The 15731-nt window shown below is 46.8% G+C and overlaps 1 protein-coding gene across 2 annotated transcripts in view; it reads left to right on the forward strand.

Moving 5' to 3' along the window:
* The window catches only part of LOC119405324 (protein disabled), a 108454-nt gene that overhangs the window by 76242 nt on the left and 16481 nt on the right, over positions 1–15731 (forward strand). Inside the window, exons 6-9 of one of the 2 annotated variants that reach the window (XM_037672154.2) lie at positions 4338–4508; positions 10920–11018; positions 12718–12810; positions 13643–13774. In XM_037672154.2, coding sequence (XP_037528082.1) covers positions 4338–4508; positions 10920–11018; positions 12718–12810; positions 13643–13774 — 495 coding nt within the window. Of the gene's footprint in view, positions 1–4337; positions 4509–10919; positions 11019–12717; positions 12811–13639; positions 13775–15731 lie in introns of both variants that reach the window. The other variant, XM_037672152.2, reaches the window with a different exon arrangement.

The raw sequence follows: 15731 nt of genomic DNA on the forward strand, positions 1-15731 counted from the left end.
GATCCAAGAAGTTCTCAGCAACAGGGAATGGACTCCGGAAGGACTGAGCGTCTGGGTACTCCGGAAGGACTCCGGAAGGACTGAGCGTCTGGGAAGCCTTCAACCCGCAGAGTCCTGAGCAACTGGGAAGAAAGACAGAGTGGAGTCTTCGACCCAGAAAGTCCTGAGCAACTGGGAGCAGCGGACGGATGAACCAAATGGCATGGTGTTGCGTCCGTGGGTAAGCGTGTGGTTTTTTTCCTTTTGATTCGCCAGACTTCAAAACTTGTGTGTTAATTTTGATTGTTCTGGGAATCGGGTGATTTGTCGCAACTGAGTGTTTGCACAAATTTAAGGAAACAGTTCGAACCACCGGTCAGAGCAGCTGAAATGGATCTGAGAAGGTTGACGAGGTCAGACCTGCTGTTGTTGTGCGATGAGTTGGGAGTGGATGTGGACAAGGATATGAAAAAACCAGCTATCCAAAAGGCAATTAAGGAAAGTGAAAATGACGATGAGAGTATTCGGATTGCTTGGGAAGTGTTGCAGGACGCGCAAAAGCGAGAGCTAGAACAGAAAAAGCTCGAGCTAGAGCGGGAAGAACGCTTGAGAGAACATGAGCGACAACAGCAAAAACACGAAAAAGAAATGGCTGAGATACAGGTTAAAATCCTGAAGTCGCATGCAGCGGCGGGTATCGAAGGGGACAACCTTGTGAGACCAAGCGAGGTCGAGCCATGTCGGATAGACTGGTGGATTAAACCCTCCAAGATGGGAGAGGACATTGGTCCATTTCGAGAGAACTTGCGAGAGGTGTAAATTTTCTCCGAGCACTTGGTCGCAGCGCTTAGTGACGTTACCCTGCGAGGCGGCGAATGTAGTCGCAAGATTGAGTGTGAGTGATGCGGAGGAGCACGGGAAAGTGAAAGCAACGCTTTTGAAGAGGTACCGAATTTCCTCAGAAGCATGTAGGCAGCGTTTCAGAGACACTGGCAAAAAGAGTAATGAGGACTACTCTGAGTTCGCGTACGGTTTGAAAACAAACCTCTTGGAGTGGCTGAAGGGCGCCGATGTCTACGAAAGTAGAGATAAGTTTGTGGAGTGTATATGTCTCGAACAATTTTACCGCAGTATTCCACCGGCAGTGAGACTTTGGGTGCAAGATAGGGATGGCGTAGGTACGGTAGAAAAAGCAGCGCTGCTAGCTGACGAGTATGTGATGTGGTGAAAGCTCACTACTTATGACACGCGTTTACATGGAAGGGATAATTCAAAAGAGCTTATCCATCCAAAAACGCAGACACCAGCAAAAGCCGCCCAGAGGGCCGAAACTGCGGAACAGACAACAGAAGGGAACCACGGTAACGGGGTTAGCAACACTTCGGCAGAAAGAAAAAAAAAGGTTGACTCTCGAGAATTCGAGAAAAGACGGCCGTACCGATGTTATAAATGTCAGGGCCTAGGTCACTTTGCCGCGGATTGCAAGAAAGAAAAGCCAGTGGTGCTTTCCCATGTGAGCGGAAGCATAGACAGCTTGGAGCTTCTTCGTCCGTACCTGCAGGAGCTGCGTATTAACGGAAAGATCTGCCGGGTTTTAAGAGACAGTGGAGCAACCATGGACCTAGTTCACCCTTCTTTTGTAAGCGCGGAAGACTACACCGGAGGGGTAACTTGGATAAAGTCTGTCCTAGAAGAACACAGCGTTTGCCTACCAATAGCGAGAGTCGCAGTATCCGGTCCTTTCGGAGACCTGGAGACGGAGGCAGGCGTCTCGAAGGCACTGCCAATGGACTACCCGTATCTCTTTTCAAACCATTCAGAGTGTTTGTTACGGGAGCGCGGTCAGGAGTTAGGAGAAGGAAGAGTGCAAGCATTAACGCGCTCGCGAGCCCGCCAAATCGCGGCTCAGCTTGCGAATGAACCAAGCACGGATGAGGCCAAACAGGAGAAAGCACCTTCCAAGCTCCAATCCGACACCGCGGCGGAAAAAACAACGAGCGCGATAGGCGAGGGGGTGCGAGAAACCATCGCCGCGGAACACCCTCCCCGCGAAGCTATGAGGTCAGCTCAAATAACGGAGACAGAGAACGCCTCGGTGCTTCCTCCTACCTCGGGTAGCTTTGACAGGCTTCTCCAAGTAAACCGAGAGTCGCTCATCGCCGAACAAGCGAAAGACCAGACTCTTACATGTTTACACTTCCACGCGAAAGAGGGCCTGGCTAGGCGCAATGTAAGCATCCACAAGAAGGGAGGACTGTTGCATAGGCACTACCGAGATCGAAAAAGCCGGACTCTTGATCAGTTAATCGTTCCGGAGAGGTATCGGGCTGATCTCCTGGCTTTGTGTCATGGAAACGGCTGGTCAGCTCATCTAGGAGTCAACAAAACCAAAGAGAGGCTTTTGCTAGGGTATTACTGGCCAGGATGCTTTAAAGATGTAGAAAATTACGTGAGGTCCTTTGACATGGCTCCGACACATGTCACCAAAGAACGGACGTTTGCTCAGATGGAGTCTAATTCTCCAAGAATATAACTTCACCGTCCGGTACAAAAAAACGGCAAGTTAAACGGGAATGTGGATGGTTTGAGCCGGTTTTAGTAGATCTTCCTTTCCTGAAAATATATGTTTTTTTTCTTATTTTTAAGAAGGGATGGAATTCAACCACGTAGCTCCCAATCATGTGTGTGTATGATTTTAATGTTTTCATTTTTCATTCACTTTCGTTAACGTTTCTTTGCAACGACAATGGCACTTGGACCTTGTCGGCATTTGAGGAAAAATGGAAAGCGGTTTTGAAGGGTTGTTCGAATTTTTGTGTCGAAATTGAGCATAAAGACAGTGTTGATTTCGAAAATGTACAAGCCTGGCGAGTCAAAGGTCAAGGGGCTGCGCTTGCGCATGGAGCAACGCTATGTTGTTTTGTTTGCTTGACACACTTTGTCCAGGACGTGGGTCAAGGAAGTCATCGAACAACAGTCGCCGCCAGTGGGCTACAGGCTTCACCTCCGTCCTTTATGGCCAGCGAATTGTGTTCACCGGCCATTCCGAACTTCCGGGTCGAGGAGGAGCTGTTAGATACGAACTGCGCACCATTGCAGCATCCAGCTTTTCAGCGGATAAGTGCGGCATTCTCACAGAGGCATGGGAGTGTGAGTCATCCCCAGAGCGACGCCTTCGCGCCAGAGCCGAGGTGGTTCATATTCCATGTTCATCAATCCTGGGACGATGGCCTCACCGGGATGCAACATGATGCAAGGAGGCATTGCATCTCTAGGCGCACGCTCTTACACGCAAGAGTCCACCGTCAACAAGGCTCTGAGTCTCCCATTGGCCGAAAGTGACGCCACCTGTTTGGGACTGCCAGTTGGACGAACCTGACATCCTCTCGCCCCATTTCTTGATTGGCTGGAAGTGATGTGTGGGAAAGCTTTATAGGGAAGCACAACCATCGAAAGCAGGGTCGTGTTCTCCTGGCCGTGGTCCGCAGCGTACGATATGCTGCCGGCCGAAACTATGTTTATCTGCAGTCTTGTCACCCTATTTTATTAATGCTCCTATTGTAAATAAATCTAAGTTCTTCATCGCACTTCCGCGTCAATCAAGGCCAACTCCCGCACCTCAGCGGCGGGATGCAATAGTGGCTAAATAGACAGCTAAGCGGAAAGTGGCCATCTTAACTCTCGTTTCAATTCTTACATAACCAGCAAAATAGTAGACAGCCTCGGGAAGACAGCATCGGAGACAAATGTGATGCAGGCTACTGTAGCAAGGTGAGGTATTGGGCTAGTTGATTTTGCGGGATTAAGAAACTGTGCTACAGTTCAGGGACAAAAGAAGTTAGGGAGGACACACGTTACAAAGTATACACGACTAGCGCAAACTATTAACTGTCCTGTCTAACTTCTTTTGTCCCTCTAACTGTAGCGCAGTTTTTTAAGCAGGCTACTTTACTGCCCAAACAAGATGGCGTCTGAATGGAATGCTCGGATAATGCGAATCTTGTCGATATGGTGTCTTTTTTACGCATTTAATGTAAGCCACGTTCAGTTCTTGATAGATTTGAACACGAAATAACAATTCTGTTTGGTTTCCTTGCTTTGTCTCGTTGATGTGAGACGGTGTCACATCGCACAGACTTGTTTCATTACTCGGACGACTGTGGCTTGATGCTGTCTTTTGAGCTGTTGGTGTAGACTGTCTGCAATGCTGTCCAGAATCGGAACGCAGCAATAATGATTGCTTAGGGAAAGGAAACGCAGTCGAGGACGGCAGCGAGTCGGGAAATCGGAATCTGGAAATTTTGTAGACATAAGCCGGTAGAGAGATGTACTATAAAGGTGGCAACGATGTCATGCAGGCGTCCCAGCTGGTGGTGGCGCTGCGTGACCTCTTCCAGGTGGTGCTGGAGATGAAGCAGCACGAGCTGCGCCAGGCACAGCTAGAGCAGCGGCAGCAGCTGCAGGAATGGAAGCCCCCCACGGACTTCAACAATCGCGGGGAGGCACAGGAGGTGATCTGTAGCCCGCAGGTGAGAAGAACGCAAAATGTGTCATCAGGGTTAAGCATCTTGCCCGGCTAATACATATGCATACGCTGGAAATTCACAGCGCGGGTTTCTTGTGTATGCTTCTGGTTCGCTGGTTTCCGCCTGAGTTGGCCACGCTACAGCAGACTCACCGTAAATGAAAATATCTTAAACGGAACTGCTGCTTGAATGGAACAACTGCCTTTAATATGATTGGTTTCGTACTTGAATTCTGCACCCTTGTTCATCTCTTAGTAAATGGAACTCCTCTTAAATGGAACACATTTCCCTGGCTCCTTCAGGTTCCGTTTAGCGAGAGTCTACTGTATTATTACTACCACCAGCACAGTGTTAGAGAGGCCAAACGAATGGATCAGGTGCGTGATACAGTCGATCCCGGATATATCGAACTCGGATATATCGAATTATTGGCTATATCGAACAGTGGAGAAATCCCCTTGAATTTCCCATGCAAAAGTATGGGGTTAGTGTGCACGTATATCGAACTCCCGCACAGCGAAACATCCGCTATATCGAATGCTGCCCCGCGCCGAAGCCCAGAAAGTGCATTTTTCCTAACAACTATTGATCATTTTTTGGCCGCGTTCTTGTAAGTTCCAATCCCTCGTCGCGCGCAGGTGACGAAATTGCGTTGCTCTAGTTCGTTGCGCAGCGCTTGTTAGTTCACCGGTATATTTGACGCGTGGTCCGCAGGTTTTAACGCATGGGCTAGTGTTTTTCAAAGAGGCTGATTGCCGAGGGCGCCAAAATGAGAATTCGAAGTGACCTGGCAGCCTTGTTGTAACGTTTGCATTCCCTTCCTTGTCTCTTCGCGCACGATGGCATGCGGGCCCGCAAAGCATGGCCTTCGAGATCCGCAACCTCGTGACGTATTTTTAGTGTTTTCGGCTGTTTTCGGTTTTAAAATGCTGATCTCAGAGGCTACGCTTTTTTTCGGATTTTCGCCAAAGTAGTGGCTGCCGTCTGCAAAGCCACAAACGCCATCGGTATCGCCAACATGTCAACGGTGGAGAAATGTTTCTCCGTGCAGCGTTGTCTCTTGCAGAATGTGTACTTCGCGCTTTGTTCTTGATAAATCGTCATTCGGGAGTCGAACTAAGCATTGTCCCGCTCTTAGTGATAAAAATGATGACCAGTGCTTGGAACGACGTCAAGTAAAGCACCGTCGTGCACTGTTTCGTTACGGGCCTTGGTGGCAGGTGACGACTTCGGGCGCGTCATGACCGCCGACTACGCCGTACAATGCGTCAGTGAATTTTGCGACTTAGCGTTTCCGGGCGCCGTATAGACGTCAGACTCTGGAGTTTCCAAGACGTGTGGCGCCACCTGTCGGAGAAGTTTTGAGTAGTGCATAGACCGACTCCCTCGCACAGTTTGTTATGGGACCAGGTGGAACTAGCGAGTGCGAAACAACGATTTGAGCTTAATATCGCGTGTGTTTGCGCATTTAACACTCAGAACGAAAGCTGTGAATTGCTCTCCGCTAGTCGGACGCGCCACCGAACCGTCGTGAAGTGCTTGCTCGATCACTCGCCAGAACGACGGTGAAAACAGCAGCAGACGAGACCCCTCCGCACGCTACAAAGAAACGCCGCAAAAGACGCAATGTTGCGTTGTGAATTGCCACGGACGTAAAAGACTGAATAACAACGTTCAGTTTTGCCGATTTCCATAGTTGTCGTACGAAGAAGAAAGGCGAGAGCGCTGGATACGGGATGTTGCGAGCGTGTTGGGTAAGTGAAGTACCCGCGTTCTCCACAGCCGGTCGCATGAGAAAGTGTGATAATATTGCTCTGCTGTTGTTTTGCGTAGCCCTGATGGAGAACCGTGGTAACCTTGACTATGAAGCTCAGCAGAGGCTCTGACCGCGGTGCTTGTCGTGTAACACGAAGTGAGCAGCTAGAGGCAGACTGAAGACGCGTGATACGCACACCACGACGAGTTGGTCGTCACAGCACAGCATCGCGGACGTACGTTTTGAAGGCTCAGAGTTCTGGTTCTAACTAGCTAACACGTGCGTCATACAAGTAAATCGCAGAATGTTGGTCGTGACCACCTTCAGGTTTGTTTCGCCCGTGTCCTCCGCGGTTGCCGTAGGTTTTGCCTTTGGTTGTACCCCGCGAAAGTGGACACGCACGTATCCCCATTTGCAGTACACACAAACGGAAGACGACCATCAAGAGACCATTTGAGGATGCGTAATAAAACAGTCCAATTCACGGGAAGCGAGAGATGAATTAACGGAGAATACAACTGCAAAGGCGAAAATCGCCGGGGCCATTCGTCCCTGATGAACGGAGTTTTGTACCACTGATCGTAAGATGCTTAGCTAAGTAAATTGATCGTGTATGTACTTTATCGCTGTGGCATTACGTATATACCCGATTTTAACGCATTTAGGCGCTAGAGAACGGATGTCGGAGGGCTTGCCTCGAACTCGATGTCGTGTGATGCTCGCTATGTACTTGCGAGTTGCAGCGCGCGGGAATAACTAAAACTTGTTTTGCATTGTACTCGCACTTCGCTTTGATCAGCGTCCTTGGTTTCTGAAGCGTGTATTGGCAGAAGAAGCTTTCTGGGTCCTTGATTTTCAGGAAACGGCGCCTCGACACCAACGAAAGAGGAAGGATATATTGTGGTCTATGCACATTCGCTTGCGGACGGCTCTCTTTGCACTACCCAGTTAGTGCCAGGGCTGCGATGAGGGCGCTGGTGGCGGTGTTTTTCGCAGCGCCGCCTAGGCAGAGTCTGACGTCTATCGGACGGGAGCACAGCGAGTGACTTCGTCGGTGCAGATAACGACGTAGCTGTTTCTGACTGCATCGATGCCGAGATCGTAGCTGACGTTGCTGGTGCTGTGGAAATACACCCGTGCGGTTTGAAGATGCCAGCCGCCGTTGCCACCGCTAAACCCTTTACCGCGCTACAGAGCTCGCATCAGCGTTCAGCGTCGATCACCGCTGTTGTGGCGGAAGGTGCTGAATTAACTTATTTGGAAAGCTTCAATAATATTGACGATGACTTGATGAATTCACGGCGCGCAAGAAGCAAGACAAGTTGACGGACTTTTTTCATGTGAAATAAAGTGCGCTAACTTGCAAAAGAAGTTCTTGCCTTGTTCTTTAGCATATGTGAGCGAATCGTCATGTTCGCGCTTTTTACGATTCCAGAAAACTGTGTCGAGGCCTGCAGTGCTTTAATTAAAGCCTTACATACGCATATTTCGTATTTCGAATTATCGATATATCGAACTGTTTCGCGGTCCCCTTCGAGTTCGATATATCCGGGATCGACTGTATTGTATGCATTCTATGACAGAACGTTTGTCCTCGTTGTGCACGAGTGGTCGAGCCTCGGGCGTACGCCCCCCATTCGCAACTTTTGCGCCAGCCTCAATGATTCACGTGGGGCGAGGATGAGCATTCTATCATAGAATGCGTACGTGATTGCGATTCTTACCGCCACATTTTAAAACATTCCTCCACTCAACGGTGCACCTTGACTCGTGAATGTTGACAGCAGTGACACCTGATAGCAGAAACAAGCACTGCATATGAGTGATAATTGGCCACGATTTTCGAGAAGCCTGACATCATTTTCATTCGCAAGTGAGTTGTGCAGAATCCCGCAAGGAGGCGAAAGGGTTATGAAAGGCATAGTCGACAACCACCTGTTTGTAGCATGAAGCCACAAGGAAAACAGATTTCTCAAAAAGGAAAGCATCTAGTTAAAAAACTTTTTTTTTTTTTCAGATTAGTATGGCGAGCTGGGCGAGCTGGGCGAGTTGGTGCGTCAACATTTTGTGATAAACGTGCAGTGTGGCACACACGTAGGACTTAGCGACAGACGAAACGAGTGCTTTCTTCCACAAACTTTTTCTTCAGGATGAACTTTTCTTCAACTAGAAGCGTTCGTTTCTGAGAAATCTGAACAGATTTCTTTCTGGCTTTATGCTAGGAATCAGGTGGGTGTCGATTATCTCTTTCATAACATTTTCAGTTGAGTGCCGGTGCTGTACTCAACTCACTCGAGTGAAGGACATAGTTTGAGTCGAGGCTTGTTTGAGAATGTGTGGCTTAGCAGTTGGCTTGCAAGATCGCCATTGCCAGACCACTGAGCGAGGATAAAAGGTAAGGGGACTGCTAGCTCCCGAGCGTTGTGGCTGTTTATTGGGGTTGAGTGCATTCTTAGCCCTAGTGAGCAGTGAGTTGTATGCTACAGGCATTTTGTCCCTCCTCCCTGGTATTTGCCCTTACCAAGACACAGTACGGGACTAGTGTGGCATTTTTCCTACCAGTGGCATGGCCGCTATCGCCTTTCCCTTGTGCCCAGCATGTGCTGTATCCAACTTCCGTGGCCACTCTTTTTTTTAACAGCGAAGCTGTTGAAGCTGGCAGTAAGACGTCCTTTAACAAAAAACCCCTGCTGCATTGTTGTCATAGCAACCGACACAGCTGCTTTCACTTAGCATATCCCTGAATCCACGTTTGAGGAATCCAGAATAGGAAATTAACACAGAAATGAAACTGGGAGACCTAAATTGTGCAGAAATCAAATACGCACCTGATTTTTTAGCAACAAAAGCAGAGTCTGCATTTTCAGTTCTGTAGTAAGAAGAGACAAAACCAGCAAACTTTATGTTCACAAAATGAAACTTCATTTGCTTAATGTCTCTCATCAGCACCTTATCGCTATAAAAGCAAGATATCTTGTTCTACGTCTGATCTGTAGCAGCAAGTTTTATGTACTCTATTGAATGACTCTTCAACAATCGCAAAAGGGTGGTGATCCACGCTAGACTAGTCAGTTTCTGTGCTGTCCTTCGATACCTGCAATTCTCTGGAACGCCGAGGACGTGTGGCACAACTTGTTGCCATTAGCTAAACAATTTACGTAGCTGATAGTTTAACAGTGAACTCGTAATTAGGCTGAAAGTGGTGTGTCATCGTTGTCATGCTGTGCAAACTCTCCATCCATTCTTGCCATATTGCAATGGCAGTGGCTGTGATTCGAAGCCCCAAAGCAAGCAAAAAAAATAGTTTGCATATTGCACAAATGAATAAGCTAGTATGAGATAGCCCGGGTGTTCCTTGCGTATGGCTCTATCTTTTTTAAGCACGCCTTGTTACTTATCAAGTTTCCCACTCGCATTACCAGAGGAAACTCTGCCATTGCGATTATTCGGCTGCTACTGAAATGACGGCTACTTCACGGAAACGTTAGTCTTTTGTCGTGCCGCTTCGGATGTCCCATGTGGCTTTGCTTAGTACAGTTTATATCTTCCTAAATTTTCAAGGAATGGTGTCTTTCTGAATGGGTAGGATCGGTATCACGCCAAGAGCTGCAAAATGTTCTCCTGCTTGTGAAATGCGCTTCCGGTGCAAGTGGCCCACGAAAGCATAGCCTTCTTTTGAGATCAGTCTCTGTTGCTCCGGAAAAGTTGTCACACGGCTTTGGATTTCGACACGAAAGCTGCAAGTCGCCGTGTATACATGTAACATGTAACTGTTTAGGATTGTTGTATTATCTCTAGTGCTATGTTTTGTCGGAAGTTGTCTGCTTGCAAAGCACGTCATTTGAAGCCTGAAGGTTGAAGTGTAGCCGAATTCGTGTACTACATGTGTCATATGGCAGTTGGAGCTGATGTGCTTCCAGCTCTTATAGAAACTATGGCCAGTGTTTACGCATTGTTACCAGCTTGCAATTTTATGTGTGCAGTTTTTGCTCCCCCCCCCCCCTCCCCTCCCAGGCATTTTGTGCATGCTGGCCTATGATTTGTGCGATGGAGAGTAGTAGTGAACGAAAGAAAGGGAGTTTGGGGACTCATTTTCCTTTGTTAGACACAACATTAATGATAACCAACGGACAGTCAAGCCAAGGAAAGAATAGGGGATGTTACTTGCAGTAATTATGCTATAAACATGAATAAATTAAAGTGGACGAGAAGACAACTTGCCGACAGCAGGGACTGAAGCTGCAACCCTCGAATTTGGATAATGCGTCCGATGCTCTACCAACTGAGCCACACTGGCAGTCGTCCTCCCATCCACATTATTGGGTATATCTGTGCATTATCTGGTATATAATGCACAGATATACCCAATAATGTGGACGGGAGGACGACTGCCAGTGTGGCTCAGTTGGTAGAGCATCGGACGCATTATCCAAATTCGAGGGTTGCAGGTTCAGTCCCTGCCAGTGGCAAGTTGTCTTCTCGTCCACTTTAAATTATTCACGTTTATAGCATAATTACTGCAAGTAACATCCCCTATTCTTTCCTTGGCTTGATTGTCCGTTAGTTATCATTAATGAGAGTAGTAATAGATGATGAGGGATGACGTTGCATGTTTGTGAAGTGCGTAGTTGTGCATGCGGGCTGTGCATGGTGTGTAGGCTGAGAGCTGTGGTGAGCCCACCTCCTCTGCGGACAACAAGACTCCCACGGTGGACGACCTCCTCGACTTACAGTCTGAGCTGGACTCTCTACAAGAAGTAAGTGCATGGCCTCTGGGATGTGTGGTGCATCTAGTAGCAGTGTTGCCTGCTTACCTACCAGCAAGCTCTTTTTCTCTGAGGAATGTCACCAGAACAAGATGTAGATAGATAGTGCGAAGTTCTCAATGTAAATTCACGTCGGTCGACTGGTGTGTCTGTACGTTCATCTCTTTCAGGACTTTGTAATTTTCTGCTGCATTCTCGTATTTTACAATGGTGGGATTTTGAGCCAATTAGAAACAGCCCCGTTGCAGCCAATCAGAGGTGGCAATTTCACGATTTCAAAAATATAGAGAATTTCACAATTTATTTATTCATTTACCTATTCATTCAAGTACATTACAGGTTCCTATTGGAACAGTTTGTGAAGGGGAATATACAAAATATTTTAAGAACATGGAGCGAATGCCTGGTATAGCACTCTGGGAGACAGAAATGGCATTGAACCGATGAATACAGTTAACTCCTGTTAAGATGAAGCTAAGGTGGAGTTCTTTAAGTAGCACAAACGACGGGCCTCTTTTATTTTTGGAGTTCTGGCAGCCAGTTTTGCTATTGATAGAAAATGACATCGCTGTTAAATGTGCTGGGGCCGTGACAAATTTGAGGGAGCTTTCAGACTAATGCTGTCTTGGCCAAATCATCCTGACATCAGAAACAAAAATGTTCTATTGACAACAGCATGCTGGTTTGTGCGACAGCAAAGCGAAAAAAAAAAAAACCATCGCAGCAGGAGCAAGAGTGTTTGAAGCCACCATATTGTATCTTGGGGAGTCCAATAAGGGCTTCTTTTGTAATTGCGTTGGCGCTGTAAACTTACTTCGTTCACTGCTTTCGTGTAACACATTTGGATGCAGCTGGCATGTTATCACTTCTACAAGTTTTCACAGTGCTTTTGAATTTTAAGGAATTGAACTGTAGAAGGAACAGCAGGAGAGAACTGTCACAAAGGCCCTAGAAACGAAGTCATTTCTTCAGGTTTGATAGGTTTTTCTTGGATTGAAGAGTTGCTCATTGAAACGTTTCATATGCATTCCAGTAATACCATATCTTGTCTGACGGGAGTCTGGCACCGTGGCTGCATTTTGAATGAAGTCACAGGAGGATGAAAATTGCGGCGTTTACACTGCTCTCATGCAAAATAAGTGCAGGATTTACGCAGTCTTCAAGAAAATGAAAGTGTATTGATGTAACAGACATGTATTTATTGTTTTCTTGATACTTTCAATAATTCGGCACTAGGTTCATTCGGACATTTTTTTTTCAGGTCCCGTGAAATCCGAATTAATGAGCTATTACTTACTTACAGTGGAGGATGAAACAGCACGACGAGAATAAGGACACCAAAGGATAATACCACAGGATAACTGCCGACTGTAAACTGACAGCTTATTTGAAGAAAACCAGTTGGTAGTCTCTGCTTGTCCTGTGCTATTTGTTTCCTTGGTGTTCACGTTCTCGTCGTGCAGTTTCATGTTTTGCTCTTGAATTTGCGTTGCGGGGCAGAGCATTGCCAGTTGAGCGAAAGACGTTCAAAACGTCTTGGCGTCACTGACATCGTGCATCAGGAAGATGCTCTTGATGCAAGACACATCAACAAGATGTGTCTTGCATCTTGATGATGGTGATGTTGTTGAGATGTTGTTGGAAGAGTTCCAACCATCATCATACCCAATTGCTCTCTTTCACCACGCAGGGTATCCAGCAGATGGAGACGACGATAGCCGCCGCGGCCACGCTGGTATCACCCGACCCGTTCGACACGTCCTTCATTGTCGACCCTAGGCAGGTGCGTGAATTGAAACGCGTCTTCCACGTTTCAGCCCTCATGACGTTATCGCCAGATTTTCTGCGACAACGTTGCGATGACTGGCACGTGCTGTGTCTTGCTCGGTAGCTTCTATTGCTGCTACTAATTGTTAGGACCGACAGAAGTGTAGCAGATGACTGAACGAGCCCAACCGAAGGTCCAAACGGAGCATTGTACTGCTTTAGGTGATCACTTCCTGCCCTAAGGATGAAGTCATTGAGAGAGGTTTAGGAAGTCATTTAGAGAGGTAATGTATTAATTGTAAAAATGCTGCTCTTGATCCACCCTGTAACGGCCTGTCGGTCGTTCCAGGGTGGATCAAAAACAGCACTTCTACAATTAGTACATTACATGAAAAAAAAAAAGCACTTGAAAAAAAAGAACTACATAAGTGAACATCAGTGTACAAAAAACAAGTGCACATAAGCGAAATATTCTGCATGCACATTGACAAATTATAAAGCAGTATAAATTCAAAGTTAACAAACAATGTTACAAAACATAAGTTGGCAAAATCGCGTAGCCGTACATAAGCGAAGTATTCTGCACACACTGATCAAGTAATACAAAGCTATCAACGCAGCGCTAACGAATGAGCTCAGAGGCGCCCACAGAATGGTAACCGCACATACATGCTTGTATCCCTGAACATCATTTTACGTTATTTTCAAATTCTTTCGCACTGATACTTTCTCGTGTTTCTCGCATTAGGCTGATCATGATGATGACGGTGTATCTGTGTAATTAAGAACCAAGAGGGGATCCTCATGATGGCTGTCTTGTGTGGTGCCTTTCTTCCCAATTCGAGCAGCAGCAGTATCACCACCATCCCGGCTCCCGTGCCTTCCTTTCTGAGCCAGCAACACCCGTGGGGCCACCTCCGCCTCTGTTGCCACCGCCGCCTCCGACTGCGCGCGCCTCACAGTCCACCGCCATTGCAGGGGTGAGCCTTCGTGCACCCGTTGCGATTTGTACCAGTTCTGTTTAGCTTGACTGGAGCGAACAATTCATTTTATCTTAGATCCTTATCCTGCCTAGCAGAAACAATCGTTTTATCTTGAATCTGCATCCTGGCAAGCAGAAGCATAATCTTATCTTGGTATCTCGTCTTGCCTGAATTTGTCTCGAGACTTCATCCTCATCGAGTCTAAAACAAACATTTTATCTGAAGTCCTCATCCTTAAAGCCAGAAACAGTTACTTTATATGAAATTTTTATCTTGGCCAGCAGTAATGTTTAGCTTCTCATCTTGGCTTTCCGACACAAATTTTTATCTGAAATTCCCGTCTTGGTCAGCTGAAAACATAGTTTTATATGGAATCTCTCGCGTTAGCCGGCAGAATTGATTCATCTGTCTTGATTTATCACTTTATCAATTTATTATTTTGGCTAGCTGAAACAATCATTTAATATCAGATGTTTGTCATGGCCAGTAGAAACAATCGTTTCATCTGAAATCTTTATGTTGGCCAGCAATGACCATTTCACCTTGATCTCTAATCTCTGCCAGCAGTAATGGTCAGTTTATCTCGAGTCTCTGCCATAGCTAGCAGTGAGCTTTCTATTAAGAAATGCCGTATTCGTATCTTCATTTTGGCTCCCTTGTTTTTAATACTCGGACGCAGTTGGGATTATGTGGAAAACTGCGTGAAAAACGTAGACAAAGGAAGAAACAAACAACACGATGCACTTGTGTTGTTCGTTTCTTCCTTTGTCTAAGTTTTTCGCGCAGTTTTGCACATAATGCATTACCAACTCGACCAACAGTCTGTTCTTCTAAACAGTAGGGATGTGGGAATTTTAAGGTTCGAAGCGAATAGGGATTTGGTCGCATAATTTCGAATTGAATAGTTCAAATAGTATATCGCATATTATAAAGAAAAATGAGCATATTTGTCATGACCCAACTAACCTGCAAATATTTTTAGATTGGAACAAGGCATGTGCGGATGTCATTCGTTGTGGTTCAAAGTAAAGTGGAAGCAACTGTGAATAGCAGCAGGATTTGAATTTCAGTAGGATGCAAGTGACAACCAGCAAGATACGTTACGTTTTAAAATTGACTATGCTTGGAGCATACTATAAGCCTGTATAACAAGAAAAAAAAGATTTATCGTTGTGAGGGTAAAGGCCAAACCCCATATGCGCGAAAATGCATGCGACAGCGACGAGCGATGCTATGAGCGATGAAACGAGCCGTTCGTGTGACGTGTCGTGTGGTCGATTTCGCGCGATCGCTCGTTTTTTCAGATTTGGAATCCGTCGCTTGTCACCCAGAAGTGCTGTGCTCAAGCAGCCGATAGCAAAACACCGGAACAAGATGCATCAGTGACGTATTCCTGATTGCCACCACTTTCTTATCGACGCGCATCAACAACAACGTTCATCAACACGTTCATCAAAATGGCCAACGACAACGAGCGCAACGTTGACGTTGTTGAACGCGAACGTGCATTACGGGACCTCAGGGACGGGAACTACAAGTCCCGCGCCGTCTGTGACGCGGCTTGGCGGCATGTAGCAGCAGTGATGGGATCGAAAAAAATGCTGCAAGACAATGATAAACATTTTATGTACCATTATGCAACAAAACATTGTATTTTACATTGCATACCGCTGACGGGCCACTTTTGGTACGAGTAAACACCCTCATGCCAGCAACAGTGGAGATCGCTCGCCGAAGCCATCGCGTGAATGGGGTTTGCCCATCCGAGCGACCGCTTGCGCGAAGACGATCTACGTTGCTTCGCTCGTCGCTGTCTCGTGCATTTTTGCGTATATGGGGTTTGGCCTTAATATCTTCATTCAGCCTTGAAGTGTGGCTTCGCGGTAGTGCGGATTTTTTTCTGGATAGGGTGTTTTGACTGCATAGCACTCCAACGCTGCCGTGAAACCACCTT

The sequence above is a fragment of the Rhipicephalus sanguineus genome, chromosome 9 (genome assembly GCF_013339695.2).
Source record: "Rhipicephalus sanguineus isolate Rsan-2018 chromosome 9, BIME_Rsan_1.4, whole genome shotgun sequence".
NCBI classification, from domain to species: Eukaryota; Metazoa; Arthropoda; class Arachnida; order Ixodida; family Ixodidae; genus Rhipicephalus; species Rhipicephalus sanguineus.